This window comes from Dendropsophus ebraccatus, chromosome 9, assembly GCF_027789765.1.
Source record: "Dendropsophus ebraccatus isolate aDenEbr1 chromosome 9, aDenEbr1.pat, whole genome shotgun sequence".
Lineage (NCBI taxonomy): Eukaryota > Metazoa > Chordata > Amphibia > Anura > Hylidae > Dendropsophus > Dendropsophus ebraccatus.
The window spans coordinates 101,186,401-101,208,324 of record NC_091462.1 but is presented as its reverse complement, the minus strand read 5'-3'; the positions used below and the strand labels follow the sequence as shown (position 1 = coordinate 101,208,324).

The following is a 21,924-nucleotide window of genomic DNA, read 5'->3' as shown; positions in this document are numbered from 1 at the left end:
GTCTATTCCTGTAGCAACAGCGCCCCCAGGCTGCAGTCGTTTTTTTCCTCACCAACTCTGTACATCCTATGTTTGTTTGTTTTTTAATCTGGTATTACTTTGCTGTACATATAACATGCAATTTATTTTATATTATTCATTTATCCTCCCAAGGATAAGGCCGCCTTTCCGTCTACAGCGGAGGCGCCATCAGGATGACTACGTGCAGGGGGATTCTTAAAATAACAAATGGTAAAAACATACATGTAACATGCAAAGGCCTAGCAGCCTGCACATTTTCATCCTGCTTTTTTGCAGCACACAGCCAGAAAATGCAATGTGAATGGGGGCCTAAAATAACAGTCAGTTCTGTATGTAACTTACAATCCCTTTGTCTGGCAGAAAGAGGGGTCAGACCAGGGATGGGGAACCTTCAGCCCTTCAGCTGTTGCACAACTACAAGTCCCATCATGCCTGGACAGCCAAAGCTTTAGCTGTCCAGGCATGATGGGAATTGTAGTTTTAAAACAGCTGAAGGGCTGAGTTTGACATGGACAATCTGCTGGATTATCTCAAAATCACAGAAATCACATATATACAAGTAATACAAGGAGCTGTGCTAGACAGAGACATTGAATGATGAGAATTTCTAGATCATTGGATGCCATATTAACAGGATTTTAACCTATATATGATACTTATAGTAGTCTATTAATTCCTTCCCTCCCCACTGTCCTTCCCTGTACATACTAATATATATATATATATATACTTGCCTTGCCATTGAGGACGATGTTCTGGCTTCCGCACAGGACAGACTGCCGGCTCACTTTATTTCCCGAGGCCTGAGGATAGAAAACACAGAGATTTACAGGTTTTCTTCTCATACATGTTAATATATGTAAAGTGTATCTTTTAGGGAGTCATCCCCCCATTACCACTTATGCCTTATCCACATCCCCTTAGATATTGGACTGTAGGAGTGAATATCCCAGGGATGGGGAGCCTGCAGACCTCCAGCTGCTGCAAAACTACTACTCCCATCATGCATGGACAGGCAGGGCTTTAGCTTTGGCTGTCCAGGTATGATGGGAGTTGTAGTTTTGAAACAGCTGGAGGGACGAAGATTCCTCATCCCTGATATAGAAATACACAGATAAAACTGCAGGATAAATAGAATACAGGATCAGGAGTCCTCTTATTACTTTATGATTCCCGTAGATATCAAAAGTAACATAGAAGCATCATGTGACTAGTAATGTGATCTATTAAAGGGGCAGTTCACCAATAAAAAATATATTTCAAATCAACCGGTGCCAGAGAGTTATAATTTACTTCTATTAAAAAATCTCAAGCCTTCCAGGACTCATAAGCTTCTGTATGTCCTGCAGGAAGTGGTGTATTCTTTCCAGTCTGACACAGTGCTCTCTGCTGCCACCTCTGTCCATGTCAGGAACTGTCCAGAGCAGTAGAGGTTTTCTAGTTCAATGTTTTTATTAGTTTTTAAGAACAAATTACAAAAGAGAAAATATATAAGCACTGACTTTAGTGCCAACAGTATAGTTAACATTTAGAAACAACAGGAATAACATTCGGTATATTATATAGATATAAAATTGTGGTAACATACATTCAGCATGGTTTTCTATGGGGATTTGCTGCTGCTCTGGACAGTTCCTGACATGGACAGAGGTGGCAGCAGAGAGCACTGTGTCAGACTGGAAAGGATACACCACTTCCTGCAGGACATACAGCAGCTGATAAGTACTGGAAGACTTGAAATTTTTTATAATAGATGTAAATTATAAAATACCTGGCACCAGTTGATTTGAAAGAAATGTTTGTGTGTGAACTACCCCTTTAACACAAAGACATCATCTCCTACTTATGGGACCTTCTTATCCATCACTGGATCCTATTGTTACATAATGTTATGGTTCCCCAACATGTCACTTTACAGCAGTTGCAAAACTACAGATACCAGCATACCCTGACAGAACTGGGAGGTATTCCATCATACACAGCAGTGTTCCCTAACAGGTGAAACACTACAACTCCCAAAGGAGATATCCCCATCATACACAGCAGTGTTCTATAACAGGTGCAACACTACAACTCCCAGCATGTCAGAGAAGATATCCCCATCATACACAGCAGTGTTCTATAACAGGTGCAACACTACAACTCCCAGCATGTCAAAGGAGATATCCCCATCATACACAGCAGTGTTCTATAACAGGTGCAACACTACAACTCCCAGCATGTCAGAGAAGATATCCCCATCATATACAGTAGTGTTCTCCAATCCGCAACCCGATGGCAGGTACAAAACTACAACTCCCAGCATGCCCTGACAATTAAAGGGGTTATCTCCACGATATTAAGCAGTATTCCTACCCACAAACTACAACTCCCAGCATGCCCCGACAAATAAGAGATACTCCCATCATATACAGCAGTGTTCCTAACCACTTTCTCTCTTATAATTGAAAAACTACAACTCCCAGCATGCCCTGACAGCCACCGGGTCTCCTCATCCTCCCCAGGTATGCTGGGAGTTGTAGTTCTGCAACAGCTGGATTGGAAAACACTGCCGTAAATGATGGGGACACCTCTTTACAGGATGACTCCCCCTTAATCACATCATATGTACGATTACTATTAGTAGCAGGATGATGTCACACAGCTGATAGATGGATATGACGTCATACAGGCTGTATGATGTAGGTGTGGTTATGGAGCCCACACACATAACACCCTGTACACCGCCCACCATGCAGCCATGTATCCCAGCAGGCGATACCCCCCTGTACCATGTATCGCACTCACAGTCTCTATATACTCCGACTTATTATACAGCAGCTCGCTCAGCTCCATGGCTTCACCGGCGTGACGTCACTTCCGCTCTGGCCCGGGCCGTCACGTGACGTGGTCATGTGACCCGGTGCTGGCTGAGGTGGACGCGGGAGGGGATGACGGCCGCGTGTGTACGTACAGGGAGAGTGTGATATTATATATATACAGGGAGAGTGTGATTATATTTATATATATATATATATATATATATATATATATATATATATATATATATATATATATATATATATATATATATATCACACTCTAAAGCTGGGGGGGGGAAACCTTTAAAGGGGTTTTCTGGGAAAATAGTGACTGTCCCTTAAAGGGGGTGTCTAACCATGGAGATAAATGTATAATCATGTGGGGGAGGGGATTGTGAGTGCTGGAGACCCCCTGCCAGTCCTGCATATGTGTTCCCTCTCCATTCATTGTGTATGGGACGCTGGCCGCCATGTCGGTCACTGACATATTGGCCAGTGGTTTAGTAGTCATGTGACTTAAATGTGTGACTAATGAATGTCACATAACATGGCTGCTGCACGGTCTTGTATAATAGTGACGGAGTTTATAGTACCAGTATTACACATGTACAGGCTTAAAGTGGTATTCCCATCTCATCTAACAAAGTTACACTTGAAGAGCTTGTTGAGCAAAATCTTTTTGTAAATACATTAATTTAGCGGGCTTGTCTCCTCCTCCAGATATGCTGCTCTTTCTCTCGCGTTATTGACAGATCATTGTCTAGGTTACCGACCACCACTCTGCTCTAAAAGCAATAGTCTGACTGATATATAGTGCAAGTATATAGATTTATAGTGTATATATACGGTATACTGCCTATAAATATGTATACTATACCAGAACCACTGCTTTTAGAGCAGGGTGGCGGTCGGTAACCTAGACAACAAGTTAACTATTTAACTTGATAAGCCCCTAGTATAACTGTTAGTTGCATTGAGAATATCCCTTTAAGTCAGTATTACCCAATCTGTGGCCCACCAGGTTTTGCAAAACTGCATCTCCCATCATGGTTGGAGAGCCACAGATTTTGGTTACATGGGATAAGCAATAACTTCAGTCTCCAAGCCAGTGGAAGCCCACCATGATGGCTGCCACTCACCGGGGCTACACATTAGCTGCAGTCTATCACTGGAATCTCAGTAATCTGCTCAGGAAGGGAGTATGTCAGATGTCCTCTTTAGGTCCTTGATGCTGGATGCCTTGTCCTTCTATCGTGTAGCCTGTGCTGGACATTTTATGTAGAGATGAGCAAATTGTCCGTCACTTTGGTTGGTAAGTAGCTTCTCAGCCGGCTACCATTCAACTCTTTTCTGCTCCCTGCCGCTCCACCCCTGGTGTCTGGAAAGGCTGGATCCAGTCTTGGGAACTGGGAGAAGTTTCTCAGGACTGGATCCAGCTTTTCCAGGCACCCGGAGTGGACCAGAGTTGAAAGGCAGCAGGCTGAGATGCCACTTACCAATCAAACGAAGCGATTCACTACGTTTAGACGGACGATTCGCTCATCTCTAATTGTACGTCACCTATCTGATGTCTCTTCTCTCTTTATTCTTCCAGCAGGACATGGAAAGTATTCCGGAGAAACATCTCACTGTAGAAGAAAAGACAAAGGTGTGAAATCTTACCTGCTATAATACCTACGATAACTTTCTTACCGTTACCGCTGTTTTTGTTAAATCTTCACTTTAATTAATATGTAAATTGGACAGTGTTGTGCACTGGGGGCGGGGCTACAGCTCACATCACTCCGATCTACACGCCCCCTGCCTCCAGTACTCTTTACTGCAGCTCGCCAGATAAATATTCATGAGGAGGGGCGGAGCACTGAGAGTTGTAGTCCTGCCCCCAGTGCACAGAACTGTCTAATTTACATATTAAAGGGGAACTATGAGCAGGTTAGTCAACCAGCTGATAGCCCCTTATAGCGCCCGGGGCACTGAGGAGGAAGGTCTGTGTGTTACCTTTCTCCTATGCGCCGGTCCCATGTTGTTAGTCAGAGTAATCTTTGTTCACCTGCTCCCTCCATTGATTATCATTGGAAGGAGCCGGACGATGACACAGCAGTGCTCCTAACAGTGCACTGGAGCAAGATCACTCCGACTAACCGGAGTCGATTAAAGCATTTAAATTGTAACCATCATTCCTTGCTGGCAGCAGGATACACGGCTAACATCCTGCGGCCAGCATATCTGTTAGGGCACACACCAAGGACGGAAGTCAACCAGTGTACCAGTGTACACTCACAATGCAGTCAGTGGGGCTTCCGAATGACTTCATCCTCAGCCTGTGCCCAAACAGACATGCTGGCCAGCAAGGAATGATAGTAACACTTTAAAGGGGTTATCCAGCGCTACAAAAACATGGCCACTTTTCCCCCTCTCTTGTTTCCAGATTGGGTGGGGTTTCAAACTCAGTTCCATTAAAGTAAATGGAGCTTAAAGGGGTTATCCAGCGCTACAAAAACATGGCCACTTTCCACCTACTGTTGTCTCCAGTTTGGGTGGGGTTTTGAAAATCAGTTCCATTGAAGTAAATGGAGCTTAATTGCAAACTGCACCTCAACTGGAGACAACAGTAGGGGGAAAAGTGGCCATGTTTTTGTAGCGCTGGATAACCCCTTTAATTGCAAACCACCTGAACTGGAGATAAGACAGGGGTAAAAGTGCCCCTTTAACTTCTTTCATCCATCCATCCCATAGAGTTGAATGGAGCAGCATCACTCATGTCTAGTCACTGATGCGGACCCTCATTGTATTGAATAGTGGTGGTACAGGAAGTCGGACCTCCACAGATCAGACACTCATCGCCTATCACTTTGTTTTTTGTCTAGCTGAAGGAAAGACTCGCCTTACTGAAAAAGGAATACAAGAAGACCGTGCACCGCTTACAGGTGAGCCCTGATGCATGGCTGGTGCAGGCGGACACTGAGGTGGTGTATATGTACGTGTACAATCGTGTGCTTGGTGTTTTCTGCATCCATAGGGAGAGACTGTCTCTGGCTGAGGTGACCATTGACATTTTTTTTCCTTGTCTTAATCTCCATGTAGAGATCCCAGAGAGCTGAGAGGGTGAAAACACACGTCAAGAAAACCATAGAAGAGCAGAACCGTCTGCTGAGCCAGGAACTGTCCAATCCCCATAGCGGGTCTGTACTAACAGGTTAGTGATCACATTACATGGACTGGAACACAGAACAGTCTAGACTTGAGGCTCCCATACGTTTTTATTGAAAGTATAATTAAAAATTTTACAGCTTTTAAATGTACTTTCATCACAAATTTCCTGATGTCTGCTTGCTGTCAGTGACTGGAGACTTTATTGTTTATGTGTAGAGACTGAAAATCCATCCAGTCCTAATGGTGTTGAGCACTTCTTGCAGTGTGCTGGTACACCGTTTAGATTAGGGCATCTGTTATAGACAGTCCAGCAGGTGCTACTGTCATACCTTATCAGAGGATGGTTCACTATATGCAAATGGAACGTGATTGTCTGGACTCTTACATCCTTTTTAGGGGCCTTTTTCACGATCTGATATGGGGCTGTGCAAGGAAGCAAATGCTCAGCGTGACCAGGGAGCGTTGGGAGTACCTTCACAAGGCACAATGAATTGCACGGCTTGTCTGCGTGAGCGATTGCTGTACTGTTGGTGTGACCACTGACATTCATCCACTGACATAGAGATTTGCAGCCAATAATGATAGATTTTACTGCTAGTCCAAAGATTCGAGCCGATGAATGGGTCTTTTTTTTTTTGCGTGTCATCTGATCGCTGGCACTTTTACACAGGCCGATTATTGGCTAATTGAGCGCGTGTTGGAATCCTTGTTGCCGATAATCAGCCTGTGTAAAAGGCTTTTAGATGTCTAGCAGATGCTGTGATAGAAAGGGGGAGCATTCATTTATAAACTAGAATATGGGAACAAACGTCAGGTATAGGGTCAGGCTCAGATTTTCTGCCTCTGAGAGTAAGGGGCCCTATTACACGGACCAATAATCAGCCCGATTCGGCTGATTATCGCTCTGTGTAATAAAGACAATCATCGGCCGATCATTGGCTGACTTGTTTATTTAGGCCCAGACCCAAAATCATCAGCCGCCGACAGCTAAAGATTGTCCAAACACTTTGTCCTTGTCTTCTCCTGCGTTCTGTATGTGTCCCAGCACCGCACGCTGTGGTTTCAGAATGGCCTGTCTGAGCTGACAGCCCGCTTAGCCAATCATTGGCCAGTTTTTTTTTTTGCCATGATTAAGGGACCAGTGTCCCGAAACGCGTTGGATAGTTTTTTATTGTTATGTTTGGATTTTAAGAGGATTTCTAAATAAAGACTTTACATTTTACTTGGAGCTGTGGACTTCCACTTCTTACCTATTGGCTGAGCAGCCTGTTGGCTCAGACAGGCTGCTCTGAAGCTGCAGCATGCAGTGCCGAGATGCAGACAGAGCACATGAGAAGACCAGGAGCGTGGACAGGTGGAGTATTAACTGTTTGCACAAGGGCTGCATGGACATCGCTAACGATGTACGTGCAGCTCTTTCTAAACGATTTTTGGGACATGTAATAGGCTTAGTAGACGCCTAGCTGATTAGGGCTTGTTTACAATATTGATCAGGCTTTCGTTGGCCCATGTAATAGGACCCTAAACCAGTGATTTACAACCTTTTTTGAGCCGCGGCACACTTTTTATACTTAAAAAAAACCGGGGCACACCACCAACCAAAATGACACTAAAACAGTACATATTATACATATAGTTAATAATATAGATTCTAAATGTATTTATACTCAGTGTGAAACCTGGGCCTGTTTTCTTCTCCCCCCCCCCCTGCTTCTCTCCCCCTTGCTTCTCTCCTGTGCTTCTCTCCCCCATGCTTCTCTCCTGTGCTTCTCTCCTGTGCTTCTCTCCACCATACTTCTCCCCCTGCTTCTCTCCCCCATGCTTCTCTCCTGTGCTTCTCTCTACCATACTTCTCCCCCTGCTTCTCTCCCCCATGCTTCTCTCCACCATACTTCTCCCCCTGCTTCTCTCCCCCATGCTTCTCTCCTGTGCTTCTCTCTACCATACTTCTCCCCCTGCTTCTCTCCCCCATGCTTCTCTCCTGTGCTTCTCTCTACCATACTTCTCCCCCTGCTTCTCTCCCCCATGCTTCTCTCCACCATACTTCTCCCCCCTGCTTCTCTTCTGTGCTTCTCTCCACCATACTTCTCCCCCCTGCTTCTCTCCTGTGCTTCTCTCCCCCATGCTTCTCTCCTGTGCTTCTCTCCTGTGCTTCTCTCCCCCATGCTTCTCTCCTGTGCTTCTCTCCACCATACCTTTCCCCCCTGCCTCTCTCCTGTGCTTCTCTCCACCATACTTCTCCCCCCTGCTTCTCTCCTGTGCTTCTCTCCACCATACTTCTCCCCCCTGCTTCTCTCCTGTGCTTCTCTCCCCCATGCTTCTTTCCTGTGCTTCTCTCCCCCATACTTCTCCCCCATGCTTCTCTCCTGTGCTTCTCTCCACCATACCTTTCCCCCCTGCTTCTCTCCTGTGCTTCTCTCCACTATACTTCTCCCCTCTGCTTCTCTCCTGTGCTTCTCTCCACCATACTTCTCCCCTGTGCTTCTCTCCCCCATGCTTCTCTCCTGTGCTTCTCTCCACCATACTTCTCCCCCCTGCACCACGCAACCGCCCACATTATAACCTGCCACTGATCGCTGCGCATTGCCGGAGAACAAAACACAGGGGCACCATAGTTTGGGGAACTTTCCCTGCGGCACACCCGACCATGTGTCGCGGCACACTGGTTGAAAATCACCATGAATGTTTAAAGTGTATTGGGTAGTTGGCTAACTTTTCCTTGAGCTTTGTTACTATAACACTGGGACGCCCCTTTCCATGGTACATTGTGCAGACAGAATCTCTTGTTTCCTAGGTCCTCTAAATGATGCCAGTAATGTTGCTGGGAAAGTCTGTGCGTCGCAGAGCGTCATCAGTCCATCAGCAGACAAGGAGAGGAAGCTGTCCGTCAGCTTTAACTTGGATCCAGAAGTCCTCCATGATGACAAGAAGTCCCCGGCATGTTCTGGAAGTGAAAGTAGCGGTCAGGAGCCCAGTGCAGCAAGCAAGACTGAGCCCACCCAGTCATCTAATCCAAACCAATACAAAAGGAGCCGGCTGAGGCTGAACAGATCTGCAAGGCGAGTCTACACAGAGTCCATGTCCCCGAGTACTGTGACTAGTCTACAAGGACAGCATACTATAGAGGCTGCATGTACAAAGGGCACAGCGCCAAATAACAAGTGCCTTACAGAAGATGAAGCCCTAAGGATCCATGCAGTCTCAGAGAATACCAGGCCCGTACAAGCATCTCCTGACCGTGACCTTAGTGTGAGTGTTCTCGGGCAGAAGAATAGCAATACTGAGGCCACAAATGCTCCTGCGTCTCCTGTGTTTAACAAGGAGGATGTCCTCACTACTGTAAAGGCTTCCTCAGGGAGTCTAGAAGGTTTATATCCTAAGGAGGAGACTCTAGATACTGGACAGTCTGGGGAAGTAACCACTGATCGTTCTCAAGCAGCACACAGTAATGCAAGTAATATAGATCACCTGACAGGTGACCGGCTACCTCCAGTGACAAAGCTGCTTAAAGGAACATCTCAGGAGCTGTCAGCGGATCTCCATCCCGTACCGGAGGTTGTGGAGACGTCACCTCCTCTGTCTGAGAATCATCCAGGGGCAGCGGTTAAGTACAATGGAGAGTCCTCTGTAATGGATGCAGAGCGGAGCCCCCTTGACTCTTGCACTTTGGTAGAAGGGCTTTTGTTCCCGGTGGAGTATTATGTTAGGACGACCCGTCGCATGACCAGCTGCCAAAGAAAAGTGGACCTTGAGGCGGTAATTCATAGCCAGCTGGGCACAACCAGGAGGGGGATGAGACAACGTCGGGCCAGCATCTCCTCCACTCCGTCACTGCAGGTCAGTGGCACGCCTGTCCGCACCCCCAGTCACAGCGCCACAAGGTCAAGGCGAGGGCGAGGGCGGAAATCATGTCCTGCATCCGTGTCCTCTGGTCTGCAGAACATATCCGTGCAGCTGAAATTTGGCTCTGATGCAACCCCGATAACGGATGGTTCCCAAGTCGTAAAGGAGACTTTACAGGAGAAAGAACTTGGCATCCAGACAGGTGCAGAAAATCTACAAATAAAAGAAGGTGTAAAGAGAGTGGAAGCTGTCACCCCAAAGTCTGGAGGAAGGAAGGTGCACAGGTCAGGAGCAGAGGAGGATTACATCCATGGGTTACATGACTCAACTAATCTTACCGAAAAGATTCAGGACATCAGGACATCAAGGGAAAGAAGTGAGCCAAGTAGGTGAAAAAAATTGTGGTTGGGAGGCAGGGGCGTGGGTTATAGTATATATTGTATCTGTGTACTTAGAAAGTTGCATCCTGAGATTTATACTGTATTGTACTCCAGAGCTGCACTCACTATTCTGCTGGTGGGGTCACTGTGTACATACATTACATTACTGATCCTGTACTGATTCTGAGTTACATCCTGTATTATACTCCAGAGCTGCACTCAATATTCTGCTGGTGAGGTCACTGTGTACATACATTACATTACTGATCCTGAGTTACATCCTGTATTATACTCCAGAGCTGCACTAACTATTCTGCTGGTGGGGTCATTGTGTATATACATTACATTACTGATCCTGTACTGATTCTGAGTTACATCCTGTATTATACTCCAGAGCTGCACTCAATATTCTGCTGGTGAGGTCACTGTGTACATACATTACATTACTGATCCTGAGTTACATCCTGTATTATACAGTACAAGTAATGCAATGTATGTACACAGTGACCCCACCAGCAGAATAGTGAGTGCAGCTCTGGAGTATAATACAGGATGTATCTGAGGAGCATGTAATTGTCCTCTTTATAATATCTATATAGAATAAGTTTGCTGACATTTTTCTATCTGCGTCTTTTCTCTTGCTGCTGTTTCTCTCCATTCCCTGTAGGCTCACCCTTCTACCTTCCCAGCAGCAGGCTCCATCTGCAACATCTCTTGCGTCACTTAGACATCACAGATTTCCATTTGCCCGATGAAGACTTCGGAGTCCTTAAACTTGAGAAGCTGAAATCAGCGAGTCACCTAGAGATGTTTATCCCAGATCCGACCAAAGAAAAGAAAAGATACAGACGGGCCTATAGCACTGACAGCTCAACAATGCCTGCGACTGACCCCTCAGCTCTGCTACATGGAGCCGTGCAGGTCTGTACTAATGCAGCACTGCTAACACCCAGCAAGAACTGCCCGGATGGTGAGCAGCTTCCTGCAGGGGATGGTGTACCCCGTCCTGTAGAAGCATCTCAGGCTTTCCTCGGTATGGAGACCCCAGAGGTGTTTCGTGTCTCACCCTCTAAAGAGACCTGTGCACCTGGTTCCCTGGAGGAGACCCATTGTGATGCCCCCCAATGCTCTGCAGCTTTGGAAACCACTTATCCCATTACAGGGGTATCCAGGCAGGCCTCTTCAGCACCCCTAGATCCTGACACCACGACTTCTATAGAAACAAAAAGAGAAGGACTTTTGGTCTTAAGCACCTATATAAACCCCTTAGAGGCAAAGCCACCAGCCAATGTCCGGTCTTCTACAAAAGAACTGAATGTCCTCCTGTCCACCTCCATGTGTTCTGTCCCTGTAGACACCCCTGCAGAGTGTGTCCCCCCAGGATGCACCCTCGGCTTCCCTCTGTTAGGTTCTACGCCCGCTGTATTCTCATCACCACAGGGCTGCAGCTCTCCGGCTCCACGTCAACAACCAATGTCCACAAGAACAATACAATTACCTCCAGATGAGAGCGCGCTAGTGAATAATGAGGATGAATTGGTTCCACAGGATGGCTCAGAGACCCATCAGTATAGTGAACCATTACTACTCCCTCCATCAGGGGAAGCCGCTCCAGTGTATGTGAAGAAACCTTGTAGTCATGAGGAGGATAGTGAAGTAAGTTTTGCTGAGGACACACTAGTTGTCACTGGGGTTGATCCCCATATACTTTGTGTATTGTCAGCTCATCATAGCCTTACTTGAACAATCTTACCTGCTGATATGTCCCTATAGGGCACGGAGCGCTGAGGATGAAGTTTAGGCCTTATGCACACGTTCCACGTTTCACAGACGTGCCGTCCATGGAAAGCCTGATGTGATGCCTCCCATTGAACATATGTATAAGGCTTACATTATTACCTTCATCCTCTGAGCTGTTTTTGTGTATTTTGTAGTTTAACCCATATGCTAATGAGTCTGGTGCACTGGGGCTGAGCTACCACCCTCAGTGCACCAAGGATCAATGCAGAGGTCGATAGTCCCGCCCCCAGTGCACCAAACTGCCTCCCTAGCAAATGGATGAAACTACAAAGTACATGGAAACAGCACTGAGGATGAAGGTAAGAAACTTCCCTTCCTACTCAGCAGCCTGTGTACTATAGGGATATATCAGCAGGTTAGATACTTCAAACACACAACAAGCCGGGACTATCAGTCAGGTCTGGTTTTGTAGGTGTTTTAAGTATTTTTTTTTGTGGTAAAGATCATCTTGTGTTTTATTACATGTATTACTGGCTCTAATAGCAACTTACTCATTCCAGGAAAATGCCACCATATCCGATCAATGGAACACGGACGGGATGTTGGGAGGAGATTGTCTACGCCTTGTGTCTGAAATTAAGGTTAAGGTTAGTTTATGTCTTTCACATTATTTGCATAGAACTATCTATCTATCTATCTATCTATCTATCATCTATCTATCTCCTATCTATCTATATCTATAATCGGTTTAATCTGTATTGTAGGATACCTGTACAGGTGGTTGTCCTGTAGATCTCTGCTCTGTGTGGTGGGAATTCTCCGGCTGTGATGATCTCTGTATTGTATCAGCTACTGAGTACTCAGTTTGTCTTTGGAGACCTCAGGAAGTTCACAAGTGGAAATGTGTCCACACATGGAATTTTTCAGAGGTACGTGGGTGGCAGTATTAATGTGTGTGTGGATTATCGGCCATACATATGCTTTCGCTCATGCTGTGTTCTGATTGTAGATGCCAGTTATCCAAATTCTTCCATTGTACCAAGAGAAGAACGTGGTGTGCATCGCTCTGGGAAATCTGGACATTATGGAGATCTGGTAGGGAGAAGAAGAGCTCTAATGCCTGTAAACATGAATGTAAGGAGAAGTAGCGCCACCTGCTGGTGACAGACCCAAAGAATCCCAAAACCAGAAGTCTACAGTCAAAAGATTGTCAGAAGGCATTAGTATATATGAATTGGATTGTTTCAGTTCTGCTTATTGGTTGGGGTACACAGAGGTGGACTCCCACTAATCCGATATCAGTGGCCTATCCAAAATATGGGCTATACTATTAAAGTGTTTTTGTCATTTAAGAAAAACTTATTTGCTAGAAGAAGCAGTCGGCCATGCACTTCTCTAATGCCATGAACTTGCTGCAGGAGATTAACTTCATTGGCTTTCTATAGAATCCACTTAGCTGAGCGCTTTTCCTGGCTCATTCTAGCGATTGGTGGGGGTCCCAACACCAGTCCAAACTTTTGACATGTCTGTATGATAACTTCTAAAGCCATAAGGAGTATAGTGTTCTTTGTTCATTATAGCTGCTTCCATCTTGCACAGGGCACTGTCCTCACATCCCCAGCTCCATACCTGGGAGAAGCAGCTGGTGAAAAGTGGGCACACCAAGACTGCCCAGGGTCTATCCCGGGGCCGGGTGGTCAGCAGCAGCGGAGGAGGGGGCACTCAGGTGCTGGAGCTATGGCAGCTGTCAGAGAATGGAAGGTAATGGGATAACCTAAGACTAACAGAACCTACTCCTGCTTTGTTCACTCTGTAGGTAAATCCAGTGCCTTGGATTATGAGCATAATTTGTTCTGGGACTGTGCTTGTAATCCAAATCCACTCTTAAACCAAAACAAAACTTCCCATAAGAAATCACTGAGATGCAGACAATTGGTTCCACACCCCAAAAATATTTTTTTTTATTCTGAATAACCTGTAGAACATATGAAACAAACAATGAGAAACAGCTGAATATGTGATATTATAAGTTACTGTACAATATAGCAATCAGCATGTGGAGCATAAACTGGAAAAAACAGCTGCAGTTTGTAGATACAGAATGGTGCTGCAGATCCCCATAATGGAGACTGCAGGGAGCATGAAGGAATTAAACAAAGTCACAATTTTGAAAAACAGTGAGCTCTTCTTGCAAAACGCTCTTAATCTAAGTTACTCTTAAACCAAGGTACCACTGTATATTAAAGTTCTTTCAATCCAGCCATGCCAGGACTGGGATTGGCAAATTTTCTGGATCACATTAAAGTTGATGCATCAGTACATTCACTTTAAGATTCTCACATGGATAGACCGGCACTGGCGCAGGGAAGCCGATGCCGCCATCCTTTTTTCCTAAGCTTGGCCCGATTCCAGGATACGGCGCCGTTCTATTCCCAGGCGGCCACCAGAGGTTAAGCACAGGAAGCGGCCCAGCCCACCCCCAGTGGGAGGAAACCCCCGCTCCTCTCTGATGCGGCTCAATTAGGATCAATGGAGCTGCAGCATAGAGGGGCAGAGGTTTCCCCCCACTGGGGGTGGGCCTGTGCCGCTTCCAGTGCTCCACCCCGGCAGGTGCCTGGGAATAGAACAACGCCGGAACACGGGCCACGGTTCCAAAAAAAAAAGATCAGGGGCATTGGCTTCCCTGTGCCGGTGCTGTTCTATCCATGTGAGGATCTTAAAGCAAATGTACTGATGGTACATTTGCTTTAAATTAGAGAAATCTCAGATTATCTTGGATTGGAGGCATATTTGTGTACAGTAATCTTCTCTATGGATCTATCTTTTTGCAGTGTGTCTGGCTCTCATACTCTAGCAGCCCCTAAAGACAGCATAGTGGCCTTCTCAGAAGTGGATGGTGAGAGTGACGCCCTGGTTGGATCTACAGTGGACAACAATCTAGTTCTCTGGTAAGATAGCGATTTGTATCCAAGAAAACAATATGAAGTCTAAAATGCTGCCAGTCCCGCATCAGTTGGTCCAGAAGTCTTGGTAAAGTGGTTATCGAGCCATTTTCTTCTAGAAACCACTCTTGTCCTCAGTTGGGTGTGGGGTTGTGCAGCTCAGTTCTACTAAAGTGAATGGAGCTGAATTGTAATACCACACACAACCTGAGGACAAGGGGTGGTGCTGTTTGTGCAAGAAAGTAGCTGTGCCTTCTCTACTACTGTGTAACCCCTTTAACCTATCAAGTTCTGGTTGGTGGAAGACAGGTCTTGGTTTAGCAGCACAGTCATAGGCTTGTGATAAAAAGCATCATACCGTACAATTGTATTGGTGCATAGGGTAAAAGTAACATGGCATCGTAGGCCTCGGTTACCATCAGGGGCTAAATAAGAGTGTGCACAGCCACCCGGATATAAGTGGCAGCATCATGATCTATTCATATGTTATACATTCATAAAGGATAATGGTATGATGCTCTATATCTCCAGCCACACAACCTGTCTCACTGCCCGGGACCCACATCTCAATAGAGATTATAGTCAGTATAAATCAGGATTTCCAGTATTCTGGCAGCACAATGGGTACTTGTGTCCATACAACACTACACAGTATATATGAGGCGTATTATTATTATGATGCTAGCACTTCTTACCTAATGTGTGATCACAGTGATTATTGTATTACAGTGGTACCTTGGTTTAAGAGCGTTTTGGTTTAGGAGCTTACAGTTTTTCAAAATTGTGACTTGGTTTAAGACCATTGCTTTGGTTTAAGAGCTCCCTGTACTGGGTGGGAGGGGGATTGGGGGAGGGGCATAGCCTGCATAGCGGGGTCTACAGCACTGTACTCTGACCCAGGAAGTCTCCCTCACCTTCCAATCATAGCAGATCCACTTCAGGCTGGGGCTCACATCAGGGGACAGGACTGTGGGGGATAATCTCTCCATAGCTGTAACCCCTCTCTCCCCGGACAGAGAGTGCTGCATGTATGTGCCCACATCTGTCCTGCTCATTCCTTCATGCTCCCTGCAGTCTCTGTCCACCCTTGTGTTTCCCATCTTCTCCATTACTGTACAGTCACTTATAATATCACATATTCTGCTGTTTCTGAATGTTTTATTTGTTTTACAGGTTATTCAGAATAATAAATCATTATTTTTGGGGTGTGGGACCAGTTGTCTGCATATCAGTGATTTCTTATGGGAAAATTTGCTTTGGTTTAAGAGTGGATTTGGATTACAAGCGCGGTCCTGGAACGAATTATGCTCGTAATCCAAGGCACCACTGTATTATTATTATTATTATTATTATTATTATTGTATGATGCAGGAATTCAGTGACCGGACATCTCCTGAATACATTTCAAATTGGAAGCCTTTGCTCCGACATCACCTGTATAAGTGCAACCTCTGACTCGGTGAGAACTCTTTTACTTATCACATAGTTTATTAAAGGAATTTCTGGCCATTTAAAAAATTTGGCAGGGGGGAATTTGATCAGGAGTAGGAGCTTGCCTCTCCCCGTGTCCGCATTGAGTGGCGGGATTGGCCCTGGGACCCCTGGCATAAGGCATTTTCCACAAGTTGTGATGTCATGACTCAAGGGGAAAATGCCTGTCACAGCTTATGGACTGGCCACTCAGGCAATCAGTGACTGGAGCGGCATTTGACTGACAGCTTGAGCGACTAGTCCATCAGCCTGATTGTGACGTGTCAGTGCTGGAGATTCCAGAGCCTGAGGCCGGTCCCGCTGTTCACTGCGGGCACAGGGAGAGGTAAGTTCCTACTCCTGATCAAATTCCCCGCTGCCCCTGCTGGCTGCAGAATTTAAAAAATGGACAGACTTTTGCTTTAATTTTTTTTGTGCAGATGTAAAAAAAAAACATTATAAAAAAACTAGCGTCACAACTTCCATTCATCTTAGCAATAGTACCAGTAGAACAAGGTTCCCACTGACATTGCAGTCAGATATTCTATTACCCCATGATTATATTTCAGTAGTGCAGTCTGTATATGTATATATGGTTATAATGTTAAAATTACACTGAAGATTTTAGCACAATGAAATACCGTTATGTATTGCAAACAGCGCCATCTACAGGCTATTATATAACTGGGATGTATCCATCACTACAACAGTATTCTCCGTCCTGCCTGTAGCTTGTAGGGCACGCTGGGAGTTGTAGTTTCGTCACAGGTTGGAGAACACTACAAGTTGTAATTTATAGGTAATGGTACCACAGTTTTTATGGTAAATGATTATAAACTATACCTGTCCTTCTGCCTGTCCTCTACAGTCAGATTAGGTTGTAACCAGTTAGGACAGCAGTGCTTCATGGAATTAATATGGATCTGTTCTCTATTTCCATACCAGGGGTTGTTGTTTTTTGTTGTTGGCAGCTTGTTCAGCAAACCCAGTGAGATCTCTGGTAGCTGTATATTCCGACTGATCGTCACCAATCCCCAGGGGGGAGCCAGTGCTTTTATTATGGCCTACACACTACCAGAGGGACTCGGCAGTAGGTAAGACGTCTTCACTGATCACTGGGATCTTGTCCTCTCAGCTATAACCTGCAGAGGAATCCGTTTCCTCGCGGAAAACTAAGCATTACATCTCTGACATTAATATTTAGTGGGCACCCGTGGGCTCAGTCCTCCAGAGAAGATATTCTTTGTAGCTTTTCTTTGCACTGGCTAATACTACAAGCTACAAAGAGTATAGTGTTATTTGAAAGAAAAAAGTGACCCAGAGACTGTGCTCCAATACACAAAACACCCGATTCCAAGTAGATAAATAAACCAAGAAAAGTGTATTGTCAGGACATCATCACTTGTCCTGAATCGGAGGAAGGGGCCCTATACCCCCGAAACGCGTTATTGTTTGGACACAATTCATTTTTCTTGGTTTATTCATCTATTAGAATGAGATGTCCCGTGTATTGGAGCACAATCTCCGGTCACTTTTTTCCTTCAAATATCGCTTTATACCTGCACCGACCCCAATGAGGAACTCTGGTAAGATCCATGATGACTGCTGCACCATTGGGGGATCAGGGGTGTGTGACGCACATTGGGCTATATGCGATTGTGGGTGTTTTGGCTCTGGATTCCAGAATACATTCGCTTTAAGTTTTGCACATGAATAGAACAACGCTGTTTTATTCCCGGACATCGGCCAGGGGTAAAGCACTGGAGGCAGGCCGGTCCGCCCCTAGTGGGAGGAAACCCCTGCCCCTCTATGATGTGGCTCAATTGATTCTAATGGAGCCGCATCGTAAAGGGGCAGGGGTTTCCTTCCGGCCCAGTACTGATGGTACATTCACTTTAAGCTACAAAGAGTATCTTCTCTCCGGTTCATGGAGTCCACTCCTATTCATACATTCTGCGTCCTGTTTTATTATGAAGCTGATCCATCCACAGAGTAATTTGTTCTGGTTTTTTTTTTTATAGATATCTGGAAGGTGATGTGAAGAAGCAAAGAGCAGCTGCCGTGTTGACTTGTGGAAGCATTGCACTTTGGGATTTACCCAGAAGCCATTGCTCTGCTGTGCTCCCTCCAGACTCTGATACACCCTGGTGCCTGGTGCGGTGGGGTAACCGTCCTTCTTGTTTACTGGCCGGACGGAAGGATGGAACCATCTGCGTTTATGAGTATACAGACTGCGGTTAACTCAACATTAAGGCGTCATGTATCTAGGGTTAAACTAGAACAGACTGAGCTGACCCCAGGGATCTCGATGGCCGCCTGCCTTCACTACAGATCAGGTTCTGGACAGGAAGCCATTTGTAAAGCTGCGCTTTGGCAATGATACTAAAAATCTAAAGGAAGGTTCATTCTGATTCCCAGTAACAGGTTTATTCTTTCCTGAATGTACACAAAACTACAACTCCCAGCATGTCACGACAAACCCATGCATAGATATTGCTTGAGATTTTTAACCAATGAAGGATGACATATTGGGGAACGCTGCCCTTTTCGATCCTTTGATTCAGAAAATCGGTAATGGTTTAAGATTAGATATCACCAATGCGATCGCCTCACCTCCATCAGCAGATCATTTTTACTGCACTTCCCCTTTAAAGTTATACTGTCATTTCTATTAAGCTCAGACATATGAAAGTTAATATCACACCAGGTCTCATTCCTAAAACCCGCTACAATCGTAATCTCTAGCCACAAGCTTCACTCCCCAGCTGGCCCCCTGATCCAACTAATAGCTGTAGTTGGGCTTTATTGACTTATAATAGAGCCTGACTCCTGCTATCAGTCAGGTCGGGCTTTCGGCCACAGAGTGAAGCAGGGATATGGGTTTTTCTGGTCTATAACACACTCAGAACGGGTTTTAGGACTGATACCCAGTGCGTCCTTAACGTTTGACGCGTCTGAGCAATGCTCCAAAAGTTTATAGAAATGACAATATCACTTTAAGTATTTCATTTCTCAGATGCTCCTTGGGCAATGACTGATGTTTTCGAACTCTCGTTTTTATTTTAATCACTTAGTTGTGTTAAATGTCTGGTTAAAAATTACATTGACAATCCCTTGTGTAAAAGCCATTAGCATCTTCCTTCACAATTGTTTAACAGGGAGAGAATGGTATAGAACTTGGTTGGTGACTGGCCTACAGATCAGCCGCCCTTCTTCCTGCCTAATATACTATGGTATATGGGAGCAGAAGAGCAGCCATTCCCCCTATGGAGAGGAGAAGGCGTCTTATATTACTGGTATACAAGTGAATGGCTATTGGTTAGAGATGAGCGAACCTGGAGCATGCTCGAGTCGATCCGAACCCGAACGTTCGGCATTTGATTAGCGGTGGCTGCTGAAGTTGGATAAAGCCCTAAGGCTATGTGGAAAACATGGATATAGTCATTGGCTGTATCCATGTTTTCCAGACAACCTTAGAGCTTTATCCAAGTTCAGCAGCCCCCGCTAATCAAATGCCGAACGTTCGGGTTTGGATGAACTCAAATCTGAACCCGGTTCGTTCATCTCTACTATTGGTCAATCAACACTCTGATGTCATATAGTCAGCCACAACTTCCCTACGAGGGGGTTTTAGGAGTCGGACCTGAGAAGTTTCACCAATGATAAACCAACATTTTAATATAAGAGCACTGTTTTTTTATAGCATTAAAAAATTAGACACAGTTCTATTTTTATATATGAAAAAAGTATATATACAGTATATTTGGTTGTCGGTGGATTAAAAGTTCTAACGTTGTTTCTATTGTTGTGGTGCATGGTGTTCTTTTACTATGGTTCAGCACCTATTCTGTGCCTTTAGTGTACAGCACAGGGTATGTTCAGGATCTGTGGAGACATTGACTACATCCAATTGAATCTAAAATCTGAAAATCCCCACAGACTCTAGAGGCCCTTTTACACCAAGCGATTATCGGCCGCATTTGGCCGGTAATCAATTGGTGTAATAGCTACTGTAAAAGGCAGCGATCAGCTGACATGCACAATGTCACATGATCCTTGTCTTTCAAAATAGCGACTGTCTAAACACAAAAAAGACTAAACACAGGTATTCCGGCCAGGACAGAAAGTCCACGGCTCAATGTGTCCATCAGTCACATGACTGCCTTCTCTCTGTGAGCGCTCAGATGGCCTGAGAAACACTGGATTTCCTGTTTTCTGACTTTCTCCTGTTTTCTTTTAGAAAAAAAAAGTAAAAAGACAGGAGGTGCCCTGTTTTCCATGATAACTAAAAAAAATAATGAATGTAAATTGCAAACTTGCTTTTTATCACTTCTACTTTTCGTTTAGATTTTGAAAGTTATAACGACAAGTACACTTTAATTATTTTTACATGTTTTATTTATAGAATGGAAAGGGGGGGGGTGATTTGAACATTTATTGGGGGAGGGGCTGTATCATGTTTTTTTAAAACTTTTTTACTTTTTTTTTTTTTTTCTTTCACTTTTTAAGTACCCTAGGGGACTTTTACATGTAATCAATAGACTAGATACACTTTTCAATGCTAAGTCATAAAGGGTGAGGGCAGCCGGCCCTCACTTGCTATGAAGCGAGTTTAGCTCCTTAGTTTGCTTCAAAGCTCAATAGCAATTTAGAGCATACAGGTACATCTTAGGTCATCTAGGGGTTAAAGTCTTCAGTTAACCTGCACATAGCAGAGATACTTTATCCTAAAGGGAAATAATCTGATTGACCCGTGCAGTGCAGAGGGGGGGGAGCTTTATACTTGACAGGTGCCTCTGGAAGGCCCCGCAGCCTGTGATTGGCTAAGCGGGCTGTCGCTCTTATCTGGAGAGTGACAGCCCTCTCGGCCAATGAGTGACTGAAATGGGACAGTACCACAGCCAGTGATTGGCCGAGCGGGCTGTCACTCTCCAAATAAGAGTGACAGCCCACTTAGCCAATCACAGGCTGCGGTGCGGTCCTGTCTCTGTCACTCATTGGCGTTTGGGGCTACAGCCAATCATGCGCACCGGCAGCCTTTTGATTGGCTGTAGCCCCAGACGTCTTCTGTTATGCTCAGCAAATCGCAGCAGAGCAGCTGATGATACGCTGGAGGGGGGCCGGCATGAGGGAGGGCTGGAGCAGTGAGTCCGGCCTCCTGAAGAGTGACGTAATCGTCCCAAGATGGCCAGGACTGAAGGGGTCAACAGTGATTATGTGAGTATGCAGTATTAAACTTCCGGGTCAGGTGGAAACAGGAAGAAGAGGGCCATTCACATAAATAACACACATTACTATGTTTTATAACTTTGTAATGTGTGTTATTTAGTGGAAAAAAGTTTTTCACCGGACTACTTTAATGTCAGGAACCCCCCTTCCTCCACACGAACACAAAGCCTGATGGTGATGTGATGACTATGCAGTGTCCCAGAGTGGGTGTGTCCCCTGCTGTGTTTTTTTGCTCACCTATAGTCAGGTATCTTTGGATAAGACAGTCTGCACTCTGCCTGTAGTTTCTATTGGTACCAATGTTTTCTATTTCTGCCTGCACTACTTATTTTATGCCACTAGATG

General features: G+C 45.2%; 2 protein-coding genes and 1 long non-coding RNA gene across 7 annotated transcripts in view; 1 reads left to right on the top strand and 2 right to left on the bottom strand.

Moving 5' to 3' along the window:
• The window catches only part of DCTN5 (dynactin subunit 5), a 9,297-nt gene extending 6,383 nt beyond the window's left edge, over nucleotides 1-2,914 (bottom strand). Inside the window, exons 1-2 of the mRNA XM_069984077.1 lie at nucleotides 2,809-2,914; nucleotides 756-824 (exon numbers count right to left, since the gene is read on the bottom strand). Of these exons, the coding sequence (XP_069840178.1) occupies nucleotides 756-824; nucleotides 2,809-2,856 (117 nt within the window). The 5' untranslated portion in view covers nucleotides 2,857-2,914. The remainder of the gene's footprint in view (nucleotides 1-755; nucleotides 825-2,808) is intronic.
• On the top strand, nucleotides 2,891-19,750 carry PALB2 (partner and localizer of BRCA2). Of its 4 annotated transcripts, none has more exons than XM_069984076.1 (14): nucleotides 2,891-2,966; nucleotides 4,417-4,470; nucleotides 5,690-5,749; nucleotides 5,907-6,018; nucleotides 8,770-10,203; nucleotides 10,866-11,119; nucleotides 12,499-12,585; nucleotides 12,703-12,867; nucleotides 12,948-13,033; nucleotides 13,538-13,699; nucleotides 14,770-14,886; nucleotides 16,252-16,339; nucleotides 17,296-17,444; nucleotides 18,372-19,750. In XM_069984076.1, exons 1-14 carry the CDS (start codon nucleotides 2,952-2,954, stop codon nucleotides 18,589-18,591), a joined length of 3,003 nt encoding a protein of 1,000 aa, XP_069840177.1. In that variant the 5' UTR covers nucleotides 2,891-2,951; the 3' UTR covers nucleotides 18,592-19,750. The 4 variants fall into 4 exon arrangements, with proteins under 4 accessions (XP_069840177.1, XP_069840174.1, XP_069840176.1 ...); XM_069984073.1 differs by having other exon boundaries at nucleotides 10,866-11,854; XM_069984074.1 differs by having other exon boundaries at nucleotides 2,895-2,966; nucleotides 4,420-4,470; nucleotides 10,866-11,854.
• Nucleotides 3,968-21,924, bottom strand: LOC138801350 (uncharacterized). Of its 2 annotated transcripts, none has more exons than XR_011364605.1 (4): nucleotides 21,817-21,924; nucleotides 12,490-12,568; nucleotides 4,383-4,450; nucleotides 3,968-4,082 (listed from the first exon to the last, which is right to left on the bottom strand). It is a non-coding gene; the product is annotated as an uncharacterized lncRNA (long non-coding RNA). The 2 variants fall into 2 exon arrangements; XR_011364604.1 differs by lacking the exon at nucleotides 21,817-21,924 and adding an exon at nucleotides 12,708-13,028.